Here is a 15,226-nt window from a genome sequence, read left to right as displayed (position 1 = left end):
ATCAGGCATAGGCAATCTCCAGTCCTCCAGATGTTTGGGACTACAATTCCCATCATCCCTGACCCCTGGTCCTGTTAGCTAGGGATGATGGGAATTGTAGTCCCAAACATCTGGAGGGCCAGAGTTTGCGTATGTCTGCACTAGATATACACTCGCAATCTAGAACAGTGGAGGATTGGGGGTGCAGATCTTGCTATGGCTATCATCGTGCTCCAGTCACGCAACTCAAGGCAAGCTTCTAGTGAGCAACTTGCCCTGACGAGGGCTGGAAGTGCCTCCAGCCCATCTTTCTTGGGCTTCATCCCCTTGTGGGGAACTAGAGCCTCCTAAAGACGGGCAATTCTTCTGCATTCCACGGACTCTTGCCTGCCACACTCCCTGCACCATAGAACGGACAAGGCAGTTTGGGCAACACTTGGTTCCTTGAGCCTACAGGAAGGTGCCCAGGGGGATTCAGGTTCAGCTTCTGATCACCAGCATCAGACTCAGAGCCAGGAATTCAACGTCTTAACCAGTGACACTGCAGCTTCCAACTCATTGTCCTGGTTACTCCTGGACTCTGGGATTATGACATTTAATCCATAGCCTGTCAACAGCCTAGGACTACCACCCACATCAAGGAACTTAGGTTCGTTGGTTCATCTATCCATCCATCCCTATACCACATTTTCTCTCCTGCTAAGGTTTTCCTTTGGCAGCAGGGATGGGGAACCCATGGCCTTCCAGAGATTGTTGGAATACAGTTCCCATTGTCCCTGACCATTGGACATGCTGGTTACCTGGGCTGCTGGGAGTTGGAGTCCAACAACATCTGGAGGACCATGTTAGCCCCTCCTGCCTTAAGGACATGGCTTTGAAATGACCAATAGATCAGTGATAGAGCATCAACTTTGTACACACAGAAGGTCCCAGGTTCAACCCGTTTCAAAGAACCAGGTGATGCAGGGGAGAGCTTTGCCTAAAACCTGGGAGCCACTGCCAATCAGAGTAGACAGTACTGGATTGGACCGGTTAATAGCCTGATTCAGTATGAGGCGGTTTCATATGAGAACTTCCCCAATTGCCCCAGGAGCAGATATTCTTCAGTTACCAAAGTTTCCTCTCTTAACTGATGTTGATGGACTGCAGCTCCCATCATTCCTGATCATTGACCATGTTAGCAGGGGCTGATGGGAGCTGGAATCCAACAACAGCAGGAGGGCCATGGGTTCCCCAGCCCTGTTCCAAGGGAACAGAAGGTCACCAAGGGAAGACTCAGGGTTTGTTTATACTTACCATTCCTCCATTCTTTCCATGCATGGTCTGTGCTTTAAAGCTCTGTGTCTGAGCACCCTTCTTTTTGCTCCGGTGCTTTCTCTGAGAAAACCCACTCTTTAAAGCTTGGTCGGCGCAAACGCTAATCCATGGAAAACCCAAATTGACATTTGTTCTGATTGAGCACTAAAGAGCGGCTTTTCACAGGGAAAGCTCATGCTTACACATGGGCTAGGATGCAGAGATTTCAATTGTGAACCTATGCCTGGAAAAAGCGAGGGGAAAGGCAAGTATAGATAAGCTTGGAGAGAGCATTGGCTTTGCGTTCTTGAGTCCATCACTGAAGATGCTCCATTATCCAACTCTTCGTTCACAAAGTATCTCCATCAGTGCTGCCACCATTATCCAGCAAGGAAGGGCCTTTGGGTTTGGGGGGCCCTTTTGCTGCCTTGTTACCAGCTGGCGACTGGGTGAGTGGGGGCAGTTCAGCAGCCCTCCCTGGGTTCTGGCCCGCATGCTGAGCAGAAAGGGGGCATCCCTACCTTGACCGTTCATGGTGACCCTCTTATTTGCAGTATCTTTCTTTGGATTTTCATTGACAACTGTATAATAATAATAATAATAATAATAATAATAATAATAATAATAAACAGGAATGAGCAAAAATGGTCTCTTAAAATTCTCCGTGCCATTCGTGGTCAACAAATTTTGAGAGTGGGGATTGTTGATGCATATTATTGGAATAGGGAGATTAAATTTTCCCAATAGTTTATATCTATCTATCTTCTGGGAAATTTTGGCTCACTTGATGTTGAACAAAACTCTGCTGTTAGGAATGGGAATTGCCCCCTGCCTGGAAGTGCTGCTGCCAGACAGTGTAAATACTGAGCTATATGGACCAAGAAGCCCGACTCTGTATAAGACAGCTTCCTGTGTTGTTCTATGTTCTTTTTGGTGGATGAGCAGTGGTGGGCTAGTGCCCATTGGGTGGAAGGTGGGGAGCCCAACAGTAGGGGGAGCCAGAGTCAACGACAGGCAGTGCCAACTGATTTTGGTTTTGTCCCCATCCACCTCCCTGCTGAGTTCCACCAGGGCACTTGGGTGTTGGCTGCCCCATTTGCTCTGTGGCCAGTCTCTACTGGGTATGAGAATCAACAGACAATGAGAGAGGGGGCCTCCCATATCCAGTGGAGACTGGCCAGTTAAACCACAAAAAGACTGGATCCACAGTTGCATCCAAAATACATGGATGACAAAGTTGCAGACGCCATTCTACTGAATGTCCCCCAGCTATTCAGGAGAAAGATGGAAAAGGCTGAATTCAACTTTAGTTGTAGCTGAAGATTAGGGGTGCAGCTGAAAGCAAGAGGAAACCAATCACAGGGTATTGAAGTAAAAGGTTCAGGGTGGAATGGATCAGGTTCTACTTGGGTTTTTAGGGCTGTGCTGAAATTTATCAGAAAATAATTTTTCTCTTCCAATTTTCCCCTGAATAATTTAGTCTGCGTAATTTAGTCTGCTTCTACTAATTATGGGGAGCTTATGCAGGGCCCTGAAGGCTGTTAGAAATCCAGTTCAGCAGTCCTTTCGGCTTCTGAGATTTGCACTCTTCAAACACTTTTAAAACATGTTCGGCAATCATGAGGGCTAGAAACTTGGGTTTGTTTTAACATGAAATCCAAGATTCTCAGGAGGTGCTTTTGAAGAGAATCCTGCTAGTCTCCCAAGAAAAGGCAGGTACAGTCTTGACATAAGATGATCTTCTTGTATTCCTAGGGCTGCCGCAAGGTGGCAGTGTTTGTACAGTCTCCGGAAGCAAAGGAGGAACACCTAGGACTCAGCTATACAGCTGAAAATAAAACGTTTTGAATGTGTTGTAAAGTTCAATATACAATTGTGACACTAGATGGCGACTGTGAGCTATAGCAAATTCAATGCATTTTTCAAAACGGTTTTTAAAAAAACATTTTCACAACATTTTTAACATGTGTGTAGATTCCACCCTATTTGCAACTTTCCATGCATTACATGGCAGCAAACCCAGGTTTGTTACATAGCGCATACGGTTTTAAGAAATAAATAAATGGAGGCAGAGCCTAACACAATGAGACTTGGGATCACCAAACCTTTCCTTCTCCCCATGCTGCGGTCTCATGAAAATCCCCACATTCCCTGCAAAACATCTATTCATCTGGATGGAAAGTTGCCACTGCTTACTTCTGGAGTGAACAGCATCAGCATGAGGAGGTTAGTTTTGTTGGAAACACGGTACAGAATGGAAAAGGTTAAACCCTCCCTCCTCTGTGGTCTTGATCACCAGAGCCCTCCTTAGCTGCTATTTGAAAACAACCACCAGCAGCAGATAACATGAAACGTAATCACACGTGTCAGGACTGCCGCTAGGTCCCAGCTCACAGAGGACCAACGCCCAGTGGATGTTATATACAAAAGTCTTTATTAAAGTTTAGTTTCCATTTCCAAGCTCTGGGCGCGCAGACCCACGTCTCGACGCTAGACCGGCTAAGTCCCCTCTGACTCACTGCTCCACCCACACCAGTTTAAGATTCTAGCCCGGCTCCACCTCTTGCGCTGCTCTTTCCTGCGCTGGGTCCTTCTGCCCTCTGGGGTTCCCTCCTTCCTGGACTCCTCTGACGCTGAGCCTCCTGAGTCTTGCCCCTCCCTCCGGCGGGCTTTAGGACCTGGCTCCCTTCCCGGGCTCCCTGCTGTGCCGCGCTCCTGTACATTTGAACTTGGCGCGCGCGCCCAGCCGGTGACTTTGCTTCTGACCGTTTCCCCGCTTCCTGATGTGGGTGTAGCCAAACCTGACTCCTCTCCTCCCTCTGTTGGTGAGGACACTGGTCCCGACTCCTGGGATTCCCCCTCCCCACTGCGCTCTGGTGGAGACGCTGGTCCTGATCTCCAGCTGCTGCTCAGGGACTCCCCGCTGGCCCCTTCCTCCTGGGGCTTCCCCCCTGGACCCCCCTTCGCTCTGGCCACCGGCGCTCCCTTCTGTGAGTCCTCCGATTCGCTAGAGAGGCTTGTGGAGTAACTCTGGCCACTGTCACTGCCTGCGCCCCCCTCGTACTCCTCCTCCTCACTCTCCATTTGCTCCCCCTCCTGTGTCTCTCCTTCTGGACCCCTGACAACACGTTTCATATATCCCCTAGTTTGGCCATAATCAGAGAGGCTGTGGAACTCTTAGGGTGCTGAACTTTTACAATGGCATCCACATTTACACACTTTTCAAATGAAGCCCAGGGCCAGCCCAACCATTGGGCAAAATGAGGCAGCTGCCTTGGGGGGGGGGGCAGATGCTGAGGGGTGTCAGAGTGTATAAAACCCTGCATGTTGCATGTCCTAGTTAAACTAGCTGTGGAGAGATACCAGCATGATACTCATGGAGGGCAAGGTACCCACCAGTACTGCCTATGGTGCCCACAAAAGGTTTCAGTAACTATCCCCTCAGAACCCCACAGTGCACAAGAGACCCCTTGCTCTTCCTGCTCGGTTCCTATTTGCACTGGATCAGCCCCACCTACAATGAAAATGCCCCCTGAAGCAGCCCCACATTTCACTGTCTACCTTCCTAACCATTATGAAAAGAGAAGAGGTACAAAGAGCTTCTCTCTGTGGTCATATGTGGCAGTGGGCAGCATAGGTACCTTTCCCTCTCTGAAGTGCCAGCTAATGGGAGTTGCCCCATTATTTTGTGGTCTAGCCTCATTTTCTGTGCTTTCAGATGGGGTAGCCATTTTGTGTTCTGCCACGCCTCACAGCAGCCATTTTGTGATGGGCACCCATGACACTTGCTCAAAATTCCAAATGCACCCACTGGCCCCAAAGGGTTGAAAACCCTTAATAGTAGCCTGATGTCCCCAACTGCAGTGCAGGATGTTGCCTTTTTGAACCCAGTCCCTTGACCAAAGACGACCTAGCAGCTGTCCTAACTGTTTCACTCAAGCTTCATAGAGGGATGCTGGAGATGAGGAACCCATAGTTGAAGGAGATGACTGGACTAGATGACCCTCGGGATTCCTTCAAACCCTGCAATTCTTTGATTCTATAAGTTATGACATTTCTGCCAGAAACCTTTGACATGGAGCGATTCTTGAAAAAGCTTCACTTTTATTAAGAATTCAGGGACAGAGGTAACATTTCTTAATTGTAAATAAGATGTTAGCTGGCCCTCAGGAGGACCCATCAGTTTCAGATCAACGATGACTTTGTTCTGCTTTGCACTGTTGGAAACAGTGCACCTCTGAATACGAGTTGCTGGGAATCACAACTGGGGAGAGTGATGTTGTGCTCAGGCCCTGCTTGTGGGCTTCCCATGATTGGCCACTGTGAGAACAGGATGCTGGACTACTTGGCCATTGGCCTGATCCAGCAGGACACTTCTTATGTTCATGGCCGATCACTGAGAAAAAGGTTGAGCGCTTCTATTAATACCCATTCATAAAGCTAATCCCATCATCCTGAGCCATCAAAGCTAGCTCTGAAAAAAGGAAAGAGATACAAACATGGATTTTGCTTTGAATATCTGGAGAATGTCTGAGGAAGGAAGGCGCAGAAGGAAAGAGAATTGGGTGCAGCACTGGGGGCCTGCCCTAGAGATTGTGCCAGTTCAGAGATTGCTCCTGTTCTTCCTGCTTTCATTTCACGGAATGGCTCAGTAAAGAGTCAAAGGCCTGGCAACCACAAAATGTTTCTCCTAGACTGCACAAAAACCACACAGTCTGGACTGGGGCTTGTGTACACCCCACTAGCCACAGTGGTGGTTCTCCGGCAGCTTGTTGCTTGAAAACATAGAAGGGCTAAGCCTGAGAAGTGCTTTGTAACACTAATGATCTCCTGTTGATCATGTTTGCATCACACACCTCCACAGAACTTTGGGCTTATCCCAAGAGATGCTCTGGTTGTAACTTCATAACAACCCTGTGAGGTAGGCTAGACAAAATGCATATGACTGGCTCAGGGTCTCCCAGGCAGGTTCATGTGGGATTTGAACCCAAGCCTTCCCTGTCCAACACTCTAACCCCCTACAACATGCTCGCTGTTGACAACTGCGGGAGGGGAAGATTTACTCATATTCCTGCAACTTGTGGCTCTCCAGGTATCATTGAACTCCAACTCCTATCAACCTCAGTCCACATAGCCAAGAGTCAGGAATGATGGGAAATGTAGTCCAGCAATATCTGGGGAACCACAGGTTCCCCATTGCTGCTGTAGAACGTATAATTTATATGCTGGTCACCACTACTTATAGTGGGGAAAGAGAGGAGGAAAATTATTTGTCCCAAACCCCCAAATTTTGCCCTCATAATTTAGGCCTCAGTTGAAAATCACGTTGGTCCTGACATGTGTATCCCTTTCTACCTCACAGGCATATTTGCATACAGGCAATGCAGGACTGTTTTAAACAGCACCCATCATACACCAATTGCCATAATTCCATGGTGAGAGACACTCCCTGCTTGGCTTCCCATGATGGGAATGTTGCCATCATCAAGATGGCAAGAACTGGCCCTCACTTAGGCACATGAATGGCACTTGCAAGGTTACAGGAACAGCGAGGCCCGGCTGCCTGGCCCTCCCTTTCCTGTGATAAGAATTGCATTTGAGACCATGTTTCCATTCACACTGTGGACTCCTTGGCCACAGACAGGGCCTGCTGGCAGCTGTACAGCCATTTAATAACACGGGCGTTTCGCTCAATGACAGAGACCGAAGTGAGTGGCTTCTCGCTCAGCTCTTCCACAGACAGCTCCTCTTCATTGAGTGAGAGACAGTCATGCTCAGAACTGGCTGACCCCACGCTCCCCAGGACCACACAGGAGGACCCCAATTCCCAGCTCCCCGGCTTGAACCGCTCAGCTCCCAGCATCTCCACCAGGTTCTGGTCCAAGCCGCAGTAGTTAAAAAAACGCTCTTTCTCCGAGAGAGGGAGAGAATAACTTGGTGCCAGCTCTTTCTTGGAGTCTGATGGTTCTGGGCTTGTGGAAGAAGAGGTTTGGTCCATAACCAGCTGGGAGCTGGGCTGGTGTCCCAGGCTTCGTTCAGAAGCACGTCCCACGGACGTCCTCATTAGAATGCCTACTGAACTTATTGTCCTTGTTTCCTCCTTTTCTGCCGGCACCCAGACCATGGAGGTTTCTTCCTGCGTGACTTGTAGCTGTCCATCTCCGAACATGCCTCTAGAGGAAGGGGAGGCACCATGTCCATCTCTCAATGGGCCTTGAAACAGCCGCCTCACTAGGCTGTAGCCTTTGGTGTTCTCCTTGTTGACAGCCGAACAGTCCCATTTCTGCCGGTAGATGACAAGCGAATCGGGCCTCAGCATGCGCCTGCCGCCCCCTCTCCGTGCTATGGGCGACTGAGGAGAAGGAGGCACCTTCTTGGGCCCAAGGCCATCTTGGCCTACCTGAGAAAACTCGCCTTGTTGGTGGAGGGTCAAGGCTCTTCTGCCACAAGCAGGTGACTGGAAGGTGTAGCAGAGCAGCACTGGCTCTTGGCGACTGTTGATGACTTGTTGGGATTTGACGTATTTGGCTTTATCGGCCTCCAGCCTTTCCACGGCACTTGGGGTCCGCCCCCCGGTACTCCCCTCCAGCTGCTTACGGAGGTAGTCGGGCCCTCGGTTGAGCAGCCCAAGAGGGGAAAGTCCTTCTCCGGGAGACAGAGGCCTCATTTTATGTCCACAGTACTGGGATAATGAGCAACCTTCAGTTTCAGAAGGAGAGTTGTGAGGAGACTTTGCGATGTCAAAGTATCTCTGGGAAATTGGGATGGTTGCCAGAGTTTTGCCCTGAACTGGGCAATAGGTTAAGTTGGTGGTTTTACCACTCTAGGTTTGGGCTGACTTCTTCAAGAATCCGCAGCTGAACTCCTATGGCAGCGCTTGTAACCAGCTTCCTGCTTCCTACTTCCTGTCAATAAAAGTTCAGTCACACTGTGAAGATTAGGAAAATTCCTTTTCTGTGAATAGAGGAGTGGGTGGGTATCAACAGGTCAACAGTTGCCCTAGAAGCAGAGAAGGTGGTCAATTAGTGAAATAATATGTCAGAGGAAATGACTCTAGAAAGAATGGAACAGTTGGTGACTAACAATAATAATCCTAGCAGTGAATGATTTTTGTTGAATGAGGTGAGCAGTTGTTGGTGCTGACACACTGTTGACATATAACTGATTCGGTGAAATGCAATGTTTTGACTCAGGCTACATCCACACAGTACAGTGGTACCTCTGGTTGCGAACGGGATCAGTTCTGGAGGCCCATTCGCAACATGAAAAGCCCGCAACCTGGAGTGCCATATCTGCATAGGTGCGTGGCATGATTTGGCGCTTCTGCGCATGTGCGAGCGGCGAAACCCAGAAGTAACCCTTTCCGGTACTTCCGGGTCGCCACGGGACGCAACCTGAAAAGACGTAACATGAAGCCAACGTAACATGAGGTATGACTGTATGTTTAAAGCACTATGATACCACTTTAACAGCTATAGCTTCTCCTAAAGCATCCCAGGAACTGTAGTTTGTTAAGGGTTCTGAGAGTTATTAGGAGACCCCTATTCCCCTCAGAGAGCTACCATTCCTTATGCCATTTAAATGGAAATTGCTATCAGCAATGGGCTTCCTATGCTCTCCCTCATTCCGAGGAAAACTAACCCTGGGTAAGTATCTGGAAGCCAAAGAATCTTGCACCGCTCAGAGGCTGGGGTGGCATGCAACAATATTGACCCTCTAGAGAGGTGACTCACAGTTGTGGAAGCATGAGCAGGGGAAGAATTTCAGTTTTGTGTTCTAGCATCAAAAGACTCCGTATGTGAAAACCAGGCCAATGCACCTGCTCCAAGGAAGATGCAGCCAAGAGCCAAGACAAAACTCTAGACAGCAGCACTTGAAGTGGGAATGACCCGACCAGGAAAAGGAAACTCTACTGGGCATGTTGTCAAAGGGCTCTGATTTTTGTGTGCTGAGGTTCCAAAAGGAAACAAAGCAGGAAAAAATAAAGGAGCCAGCAATCTTATCTTTACGGTCTCAGCCGTCCACAGAACAAAGCAAACTCTGCCAGGGAAAAGGGTATCTTTGCACTCCCCTCCAGGCGGTCAGTTATAGGAAGGAGGAGACAGCGGGAGGCTGGAAAAAGTCACTACAGTGTCATGGATTCGCCTTCGCTTCTATGCAGCTTGGAATAATCTAAAGGGGTTTGGGCTGACGCGGGACCTTGATGTCCACTTCCTTTTCAGAAAGAAATGCCAAGAAACTCGGGAGGTGCCTTTGGACAGGATGGCTTGCCTTTGATCTCAGGGCTAGCAGAGCAGAGCTTGGAGGAATCTGGTGAGTCCAGGGGAGAGGCAGGGAGGAAATATGGCAGGTCACTGGTGGAACCTCATTGGTAAGACCCACTAATCCATTGGCTAAGCATGGCAGAATTGGAAGCTTACTGGCTTGTCAGATTTCATGACTGCTAACCTAGGGTCTAGGGCCCTTCCAGACTGATGGGGATCGTGTGTGCGCACAGGTTTATTCTGCAGCAGTGTGGCATGTCATTAACACATTAATAGGGCACTAGTGGTGGATTTGCACTGAAATGTCCATGCACCAGTCCCCTTTATTTGTTGTTCTGCGGTGCTTCCCCAATGTTATTACATTTATTGCCATCTGAAAGCGCAGATCCAGCCTCCAAGGAACGCATTGCTGCTGCCATTGTGGCAGCAACAGCACTCCTTGGCCTCTTGGTGAATTGGAGGCTCTGATGGTCTCCTCCCAGCTCTAGGGAGGAAATGGTGCAATCTCCTGGGCTCTGCACCTGCCTGGCATAATTCAGAGCAGGCCCCTTTCCCCCTCCCCCCTGCAATGGCCTTTGATTCCCACTTCAACCACTGGCTAAGAATTCTGGAAATTGCATCTCTATGAGGGGTAAACTACAGGGCCCAGAATTCTCTGAGGTGGGAGAATACATGCTTTAAAGAAGGGGTCGGCAAGGTTTACCTTGCCTGGGCCGGTTCACTGCTGCGGAGCCCCCTCCGTGGGCCAGATCACAGGCGGGCATGAGTGCGATTTCCGGCATCTGCACAGACGCAATTTCTGGCGCCATGGAAGCAAGTCCCTGCGCCATGCTGCACCGCTTTAGCACAGGGTGCAGAGACTTGCCGAGCGGTGGCTCGGTTCGGGCGTGGCTCGTGGGCTGGTAAAACAACCCCCGTGGGCCACTTGTGGCCCATGGGCCTTATGTTGTCGACCCTTGCTTTAAAGGTACAATGTTTACACAGCTAGATTGTTAGCCTTAGAATCATAGAGCTGTAGAGTTGGAAGGAACCACAAGTGACATCTAGTTCAGCCCTTTGCAAGGCAGGAATCTTTTGCCCAACATGGGGCTTGAATTCATGACCCAGAGATTAAGAGTCTTATGCTCTACTAACTGAGCTATCCCTTGAGTCGTTTTTAAGCTGCTACCTCACCTAAAAACCAGCATATAGGCAAATATATTTTTTTGGTCTTATTCTCACGTCCTTCCTGTTGGATCAATGCACATCTTTGTTGTTGTGCAGACTATTAATATAATTTGATATAGCTGGGATCTCGGCAGGCCTTAACCAGGTCCCAGGACTTAGTTCAGAGGTGGCAAATGCCTCCCCCTCTTTCACTCCTCCCACCCAGTAGGAATCACAGGTGGTTACTTCTCTATTAGGAAAGACACAAATGGTTCAGCAACAGCCACTTCATCATACACAGGGGGTGCTCAGAAGAGAAGAGTAAATGGGATTCACACCAAATATCTGGCACATGCTAAGTAGCCCAAAGCCATTTGTCTCTGGGAAATGCAATATGTCCTTGCTACGTTAATCCAAATAGACTTAAAGAGTTCTCAGAAACTAATAAAAAAAGCCACACTTGGCCACTTGTTTTTGCAAATAATGTGTGGTGTAAATAGCAGGGCTGGGGGGGGCACTTTGGGAACCTAGGAAGCTGCTTTTTACTGAGACCTTTGGTCCATCTAGCTGCGTATTATCTGTGCTGACAGCAGCAGCTCTCCAGGGTTTTGGGACAGGGGACATTCCCAGCCTCACCTAGAGATGCCAGGATGGAACCTGAAACCTCTTGCCGGCAAATCATGCACTCTCCCAATGAGCTACGGCCCTAAACACAAAGTGAGATTCTAGTCCTCATCGTTCTGAATAAAGGTCTGAGTTAAATAGGAACATAAGGCAGCTGTCTTACACTGAGTCAGGCCTTGGTCCATCCAGCTCAGTTAAACAGGTCAGTGTAGATCCAGCCTGGCTCTTTCTCCTGACTGCATGGGCTTGTCTAGGAACCGAACTCAGGGCCCTCTTGAACCCAAAGCAAGACTCCTACTCCAGACACCGATCAACCTTGAAGACCAACAAACAATACTGAGGTCGATGGACCAATGGTCTGAACTTCCTCTGGATGCAGTTCTCAGATGTAGCTCCCTAGAGGACTAGGCCAGGGCTTTTCGTCATCCATGCTATTCAAGATGCCTTAACTGCAAATATTGGGGGAAGGGGCAGGTTTCAAAGGAGAAGTTTCATATACGGAGAACATTTATTCTGTCACCAAACTGTGCATGACTAATTCATCTTATTTAGTAAAAATTATACATAAAACCTCTCATTGTTTTATATGAGAATGAATAGGGCCACCTAACACCCAACCCAGTGAAAGCTATTATCCTCCGGGGATGCCATGATAGACAGGTCTTCAAACGCAGCTTCTGCAAGTGGCTTGGGCAACTGTCTGGCTCCTTGAGTCACCCCAAATGTGAGTCCAATGTTAATCCTTACGCAATCAGCCATGTCAGCTTTCCTGTAGCTTCCCAGCCCTATTGCAAGAGGAGAGGAAGCTGCAGAGGGTCCCCATTGCTCCATCCCTTGTAGCAAAAAGACCAGCTGTTTCCTGAGCTGTCTGCTCCCACTGCCTCTCCCTTCCTCTTTGCCTTGTGCAACTTTTTACTTTTGTATTTGCCCATGGTTTTGGGCAAAAAGCAGGACTAAGGGCCCCTCCAGACCGAGGTTTTATTGGGGGTGTATTATTTAAGCCACAGAAGATGTGCTGATTGGAAGTGCAGCAGTGTAACTTTGGCAGGAGCAAAGAATATCGAAAGCAGGATTGCATATGGCTGCCCCAATATCATCATGAATGCTGAATAAAAGGGACATCTAGAAGGGGCCCTAAGTATATCTGGTTATCAGTACAAAGAGAGAAATTGCACATCCTGGAAAAGGCCCAGATTCCTTTGTGCAGCCCCTCAAGTGATGCCCCTTTCCTTATACTGGGTCTCCTGCAGAGCCAGCCTTGTACCAGACAGAGTGTCAGATGCTGGGGAGACTGCTTCTCCTGCGCCCCAACTCCTAGTCATTCCCATCGTTCTGAGCTGGCACCTTAGTAGGGCTCCCTCCAGACAACGTATTTATCAATCATTCCTCCTGGCTGTGGGATGTTTTCATGTCTCCTTGTTAATAATCCACTCACCTCACCCTGCCAAAGCATTTCCTGTCACTTTCCAGACAGCAAAAAACTCCAGTGTGGATAACCTTAGGTAGGCCACCATCTTTCATCATGTCCTTCCCTTCAACCCCAGGGGAATAATAATATTAGATTGGCATATAGGGTTTTGGGGAGGATTGCCAAGATAATTTATGCTTTAAGCATAGAATCAACTGTAGAGTTGAAAAGGACCACAAGGTCCAGCCCCCAACCCCTGCAATGCAGAAATATTTTGCCCAACATGGGGCTCAAACCCATGATTAAGTGCCTCATGCCCTACAGACTGAGCTAGCCCAGCACTTAATAAAAGTGCTATATAGGAAGACCGGGTCCTGCTTTCGATACTGGGCCCTTCTACACTATATATTTAAAGCAGTATCATGCCACTTTAAACCATCATGGCTTCCCCGCAAAGGATGCTGGGAATTATACTTTGGTAAGGGTGTTGAGAGTTGGGTTTTTTTTGGGGGGGGGGGGCTATTCCCCTCTCACAGCTACAACCCCCAGAGTTTCCTGAGAAGAGGAATCAATCGCTAAAGCATGCATGAAATTGTAGCCTTATTATTGTGTCCATTACATGCTGTAGAATACAAGCATGGGGTTGGGGTGGGTTTTTGGAAGACGCCTGTGCATGAATTTGTTTTATGTGTGTAGATCAGTGCATGCTGACCAACGCACAGTATTTGCATACCCAACCGTCTAGAGGAGCCCTCAGAGAGCCAAGATTGGCTGCAGCCGCCCATTATTTTTTTACTCTGTGGCAAAGCAAAAAACCTGATTCCTTGCTGCCACGCACTCTGTAGGCTGACCCCAAGAGGAGGACACCCACCTCCTTGCAAAGGTCAGCCAGCTTTCTCCCTAGGATGCCAGGAGAGAAGTCATCCTCTCCAGGCTACAGAGCCAGACCCCCCAATTACGGCTGAACTTTTTGCCTCTTGAATCCACAGCTATAAATAAGCACGCCTGGGGCAAGCAGCCTCCCTCCTCCCTGCGACACACCCGCCAGAGGCGGGTTTTAACTACAGGGCAGCTCTGGCCAAATGGGATACCTACGTGCAGCGGACTGAGAAGAGAGAAGAACTCCAAGCTCCGTTCCCCCGAGAGGAGGCTAAAAAAGAAAGAGAGTCGCATTCTGGGTTGCTCACCACAGGAAATACCTGCTAGCAAACCAGATGGGTGGTCTGTCCTGTTCTGCCTGTAAGGACAACAATGAAAATGGGGTCTTAAGGCATTAGGAAAATAGAAAGGTGCCTTATATTGAGTGCTCAGCAATGTCTGCACAGACTGGCAGCAGCTTTCCAGTGTTTTAGGCAGGATTCTCTCCCAGCTGTGCCTGGAGATGCTGAGGACTGAACCTGGGGAACCTTACAATATTCTATCACTGTGCTATAGCACATTTCCAGAGAGTGGCACACAAGTTTATTGCATCCAGTGCTTCTGTACACTAAATCCCATTTTGTCACATGCATATAAAGTGTTTTCCTGAAGTTTGTGCACTGGTCTTTATTGACTGATCACAGGGATCTGCCTCCTGCCCTTCAGTCGAATTTCTAGGACAAGTTACAGACTTTCAAAATATATAAAAATGTTAAAAGTGGGCAAAAATACACCAAGAACAGCAGAATCTACAAGAGCAACACCAAACTAAAAGACCCATACAATGCAACCATCAGCAAAGATCAAATAGATTGCGGCTAAAAGCCTATACACACACGCTTTTGTAAGAGTAAGCTCTATGGAACTGATTGCATAGGATTGCTCTGTAAATTAAATTAAAAGATCTGAGAAAACAAGAAGGTATTCACCTGGTGCTCATAAAAACCCATTATTCGAACCTCCCCATTTTGTCTACCAAAAGTTATGCTACCACAATGCATTTGTTAGTATTTCTTTACAGTACCACAAGACTCCTATTTTTTTGTGGTGGGGGGGGGGGAGGCGCTGGGTTCCTAGAGCTCAAAAATCTACATGTCATCCAAATTCATACAGCACAAGATTCCTTTTGGGAGATTGCCTAGAGCAGGAAGATCCTCAGTTCATCCAAGTTCATAAAGCACACGCACACCTACCTGAGCAGTTAATCAGACATCACCACCGTTCCAAAAAAGTATCTGCTTTGAATGCAGGAGGTCCCAAGTTCCATCCCTGTGGCATCACCAGGTAAGACTAGGACGGTACCCTGTCTGAAATGCTGGAGAGCCAGCCGCTGCCTGGCAGCACAGAAAATCCTGATGAGCAAATGGTCTGACTCGCTATAAGGCTGCTTCCTATGACCCACCCTCGCTGGCTTTGGAGGCAGGGAGCCTCTAGAAGCAGGTAGGGTTATCCCCAAAGAGGCACTCACCTTGCTATCCTGGCCAAAGACATGTCAAAGCTGCTTTGCCATCTCCAGCAAAAGATGGCCAGGCAGACGGGCAAAGTGAGCTCAGCAGCTGCAGCAGCAGCAGCAGGCTGGCTGGTAAATATG

General features: G+C 48.6%; 1 protein-coding gene across 6 annotated transcripts; it reads right to left on the bottom strand.

Moving 5' to 3' along the window:
• Positions 1–5,365: 5,365 nt before the first annotated feature.
• Positions 5,366–15,226, bottom strand: FAM110D (family with sequence similarity 110 member D). 6 transcript variants are annotated; one of them, XM_083754691.1, is made up of 4 exons: positions 15,104–15,196; positions 14,829–14,965; positions 13,813–13,954; positions 5,366–8,274 (listed from the first exon to the last, which is right to left on the bottom strand). In XM_083754691.1, exon 4 carries the CDS (start codon positions 7,940–7,942, stop codon positions 6,890–6,892), a length of 1,053 nt encoding a protein of 350 aa, XP_083610817.1. In that variant the 5' UTR covers positions 7,943–8,274; positions 13,813–13,954; positions 14,829–14,965; positions 15,104–15,196; the 3' UTR covers positions 5,366–6,889. The 6 variants fall into 6 exon arrangements, with proteins under 6 accessions (XP_083610817.1, XP_083610816.1, XP_083610815.1 ...); XM_083754690.1 differs by lacking the exon at positions 14,829–14,965 and having other exon boundaries at positions 15,104–15,200; XM_083754689.1 differs by lacking the exon at positions 13,813–13,954.

Source organism: Podarcis gaigeae (assembly GCF_964106915.1).
Source record: "Podarcis gaigeae genome assembly, chromosome: 8".
NCBI lineage: Eukaryota > Metazoa > Chordata > Lepidosauria > Squamata > Lacertidae > Podarcis > Podarcis gaigeae.
The sequence above is the reverse complement of the archived record's forward strand: the minus strand, read 5'-3'. Positions and strand labels throughout refer to the sequence as shown.

What these genes read in the sequence shown, in the direction of transcription:
- FAM110D (XM_083754688.1), bottom strand. Translation starts at nt 7,942, where the DNA reads ATGAGGCCTCTGTCTCCCGGAGAAGGACTTTCCCCTCTTGGGCTGCTC.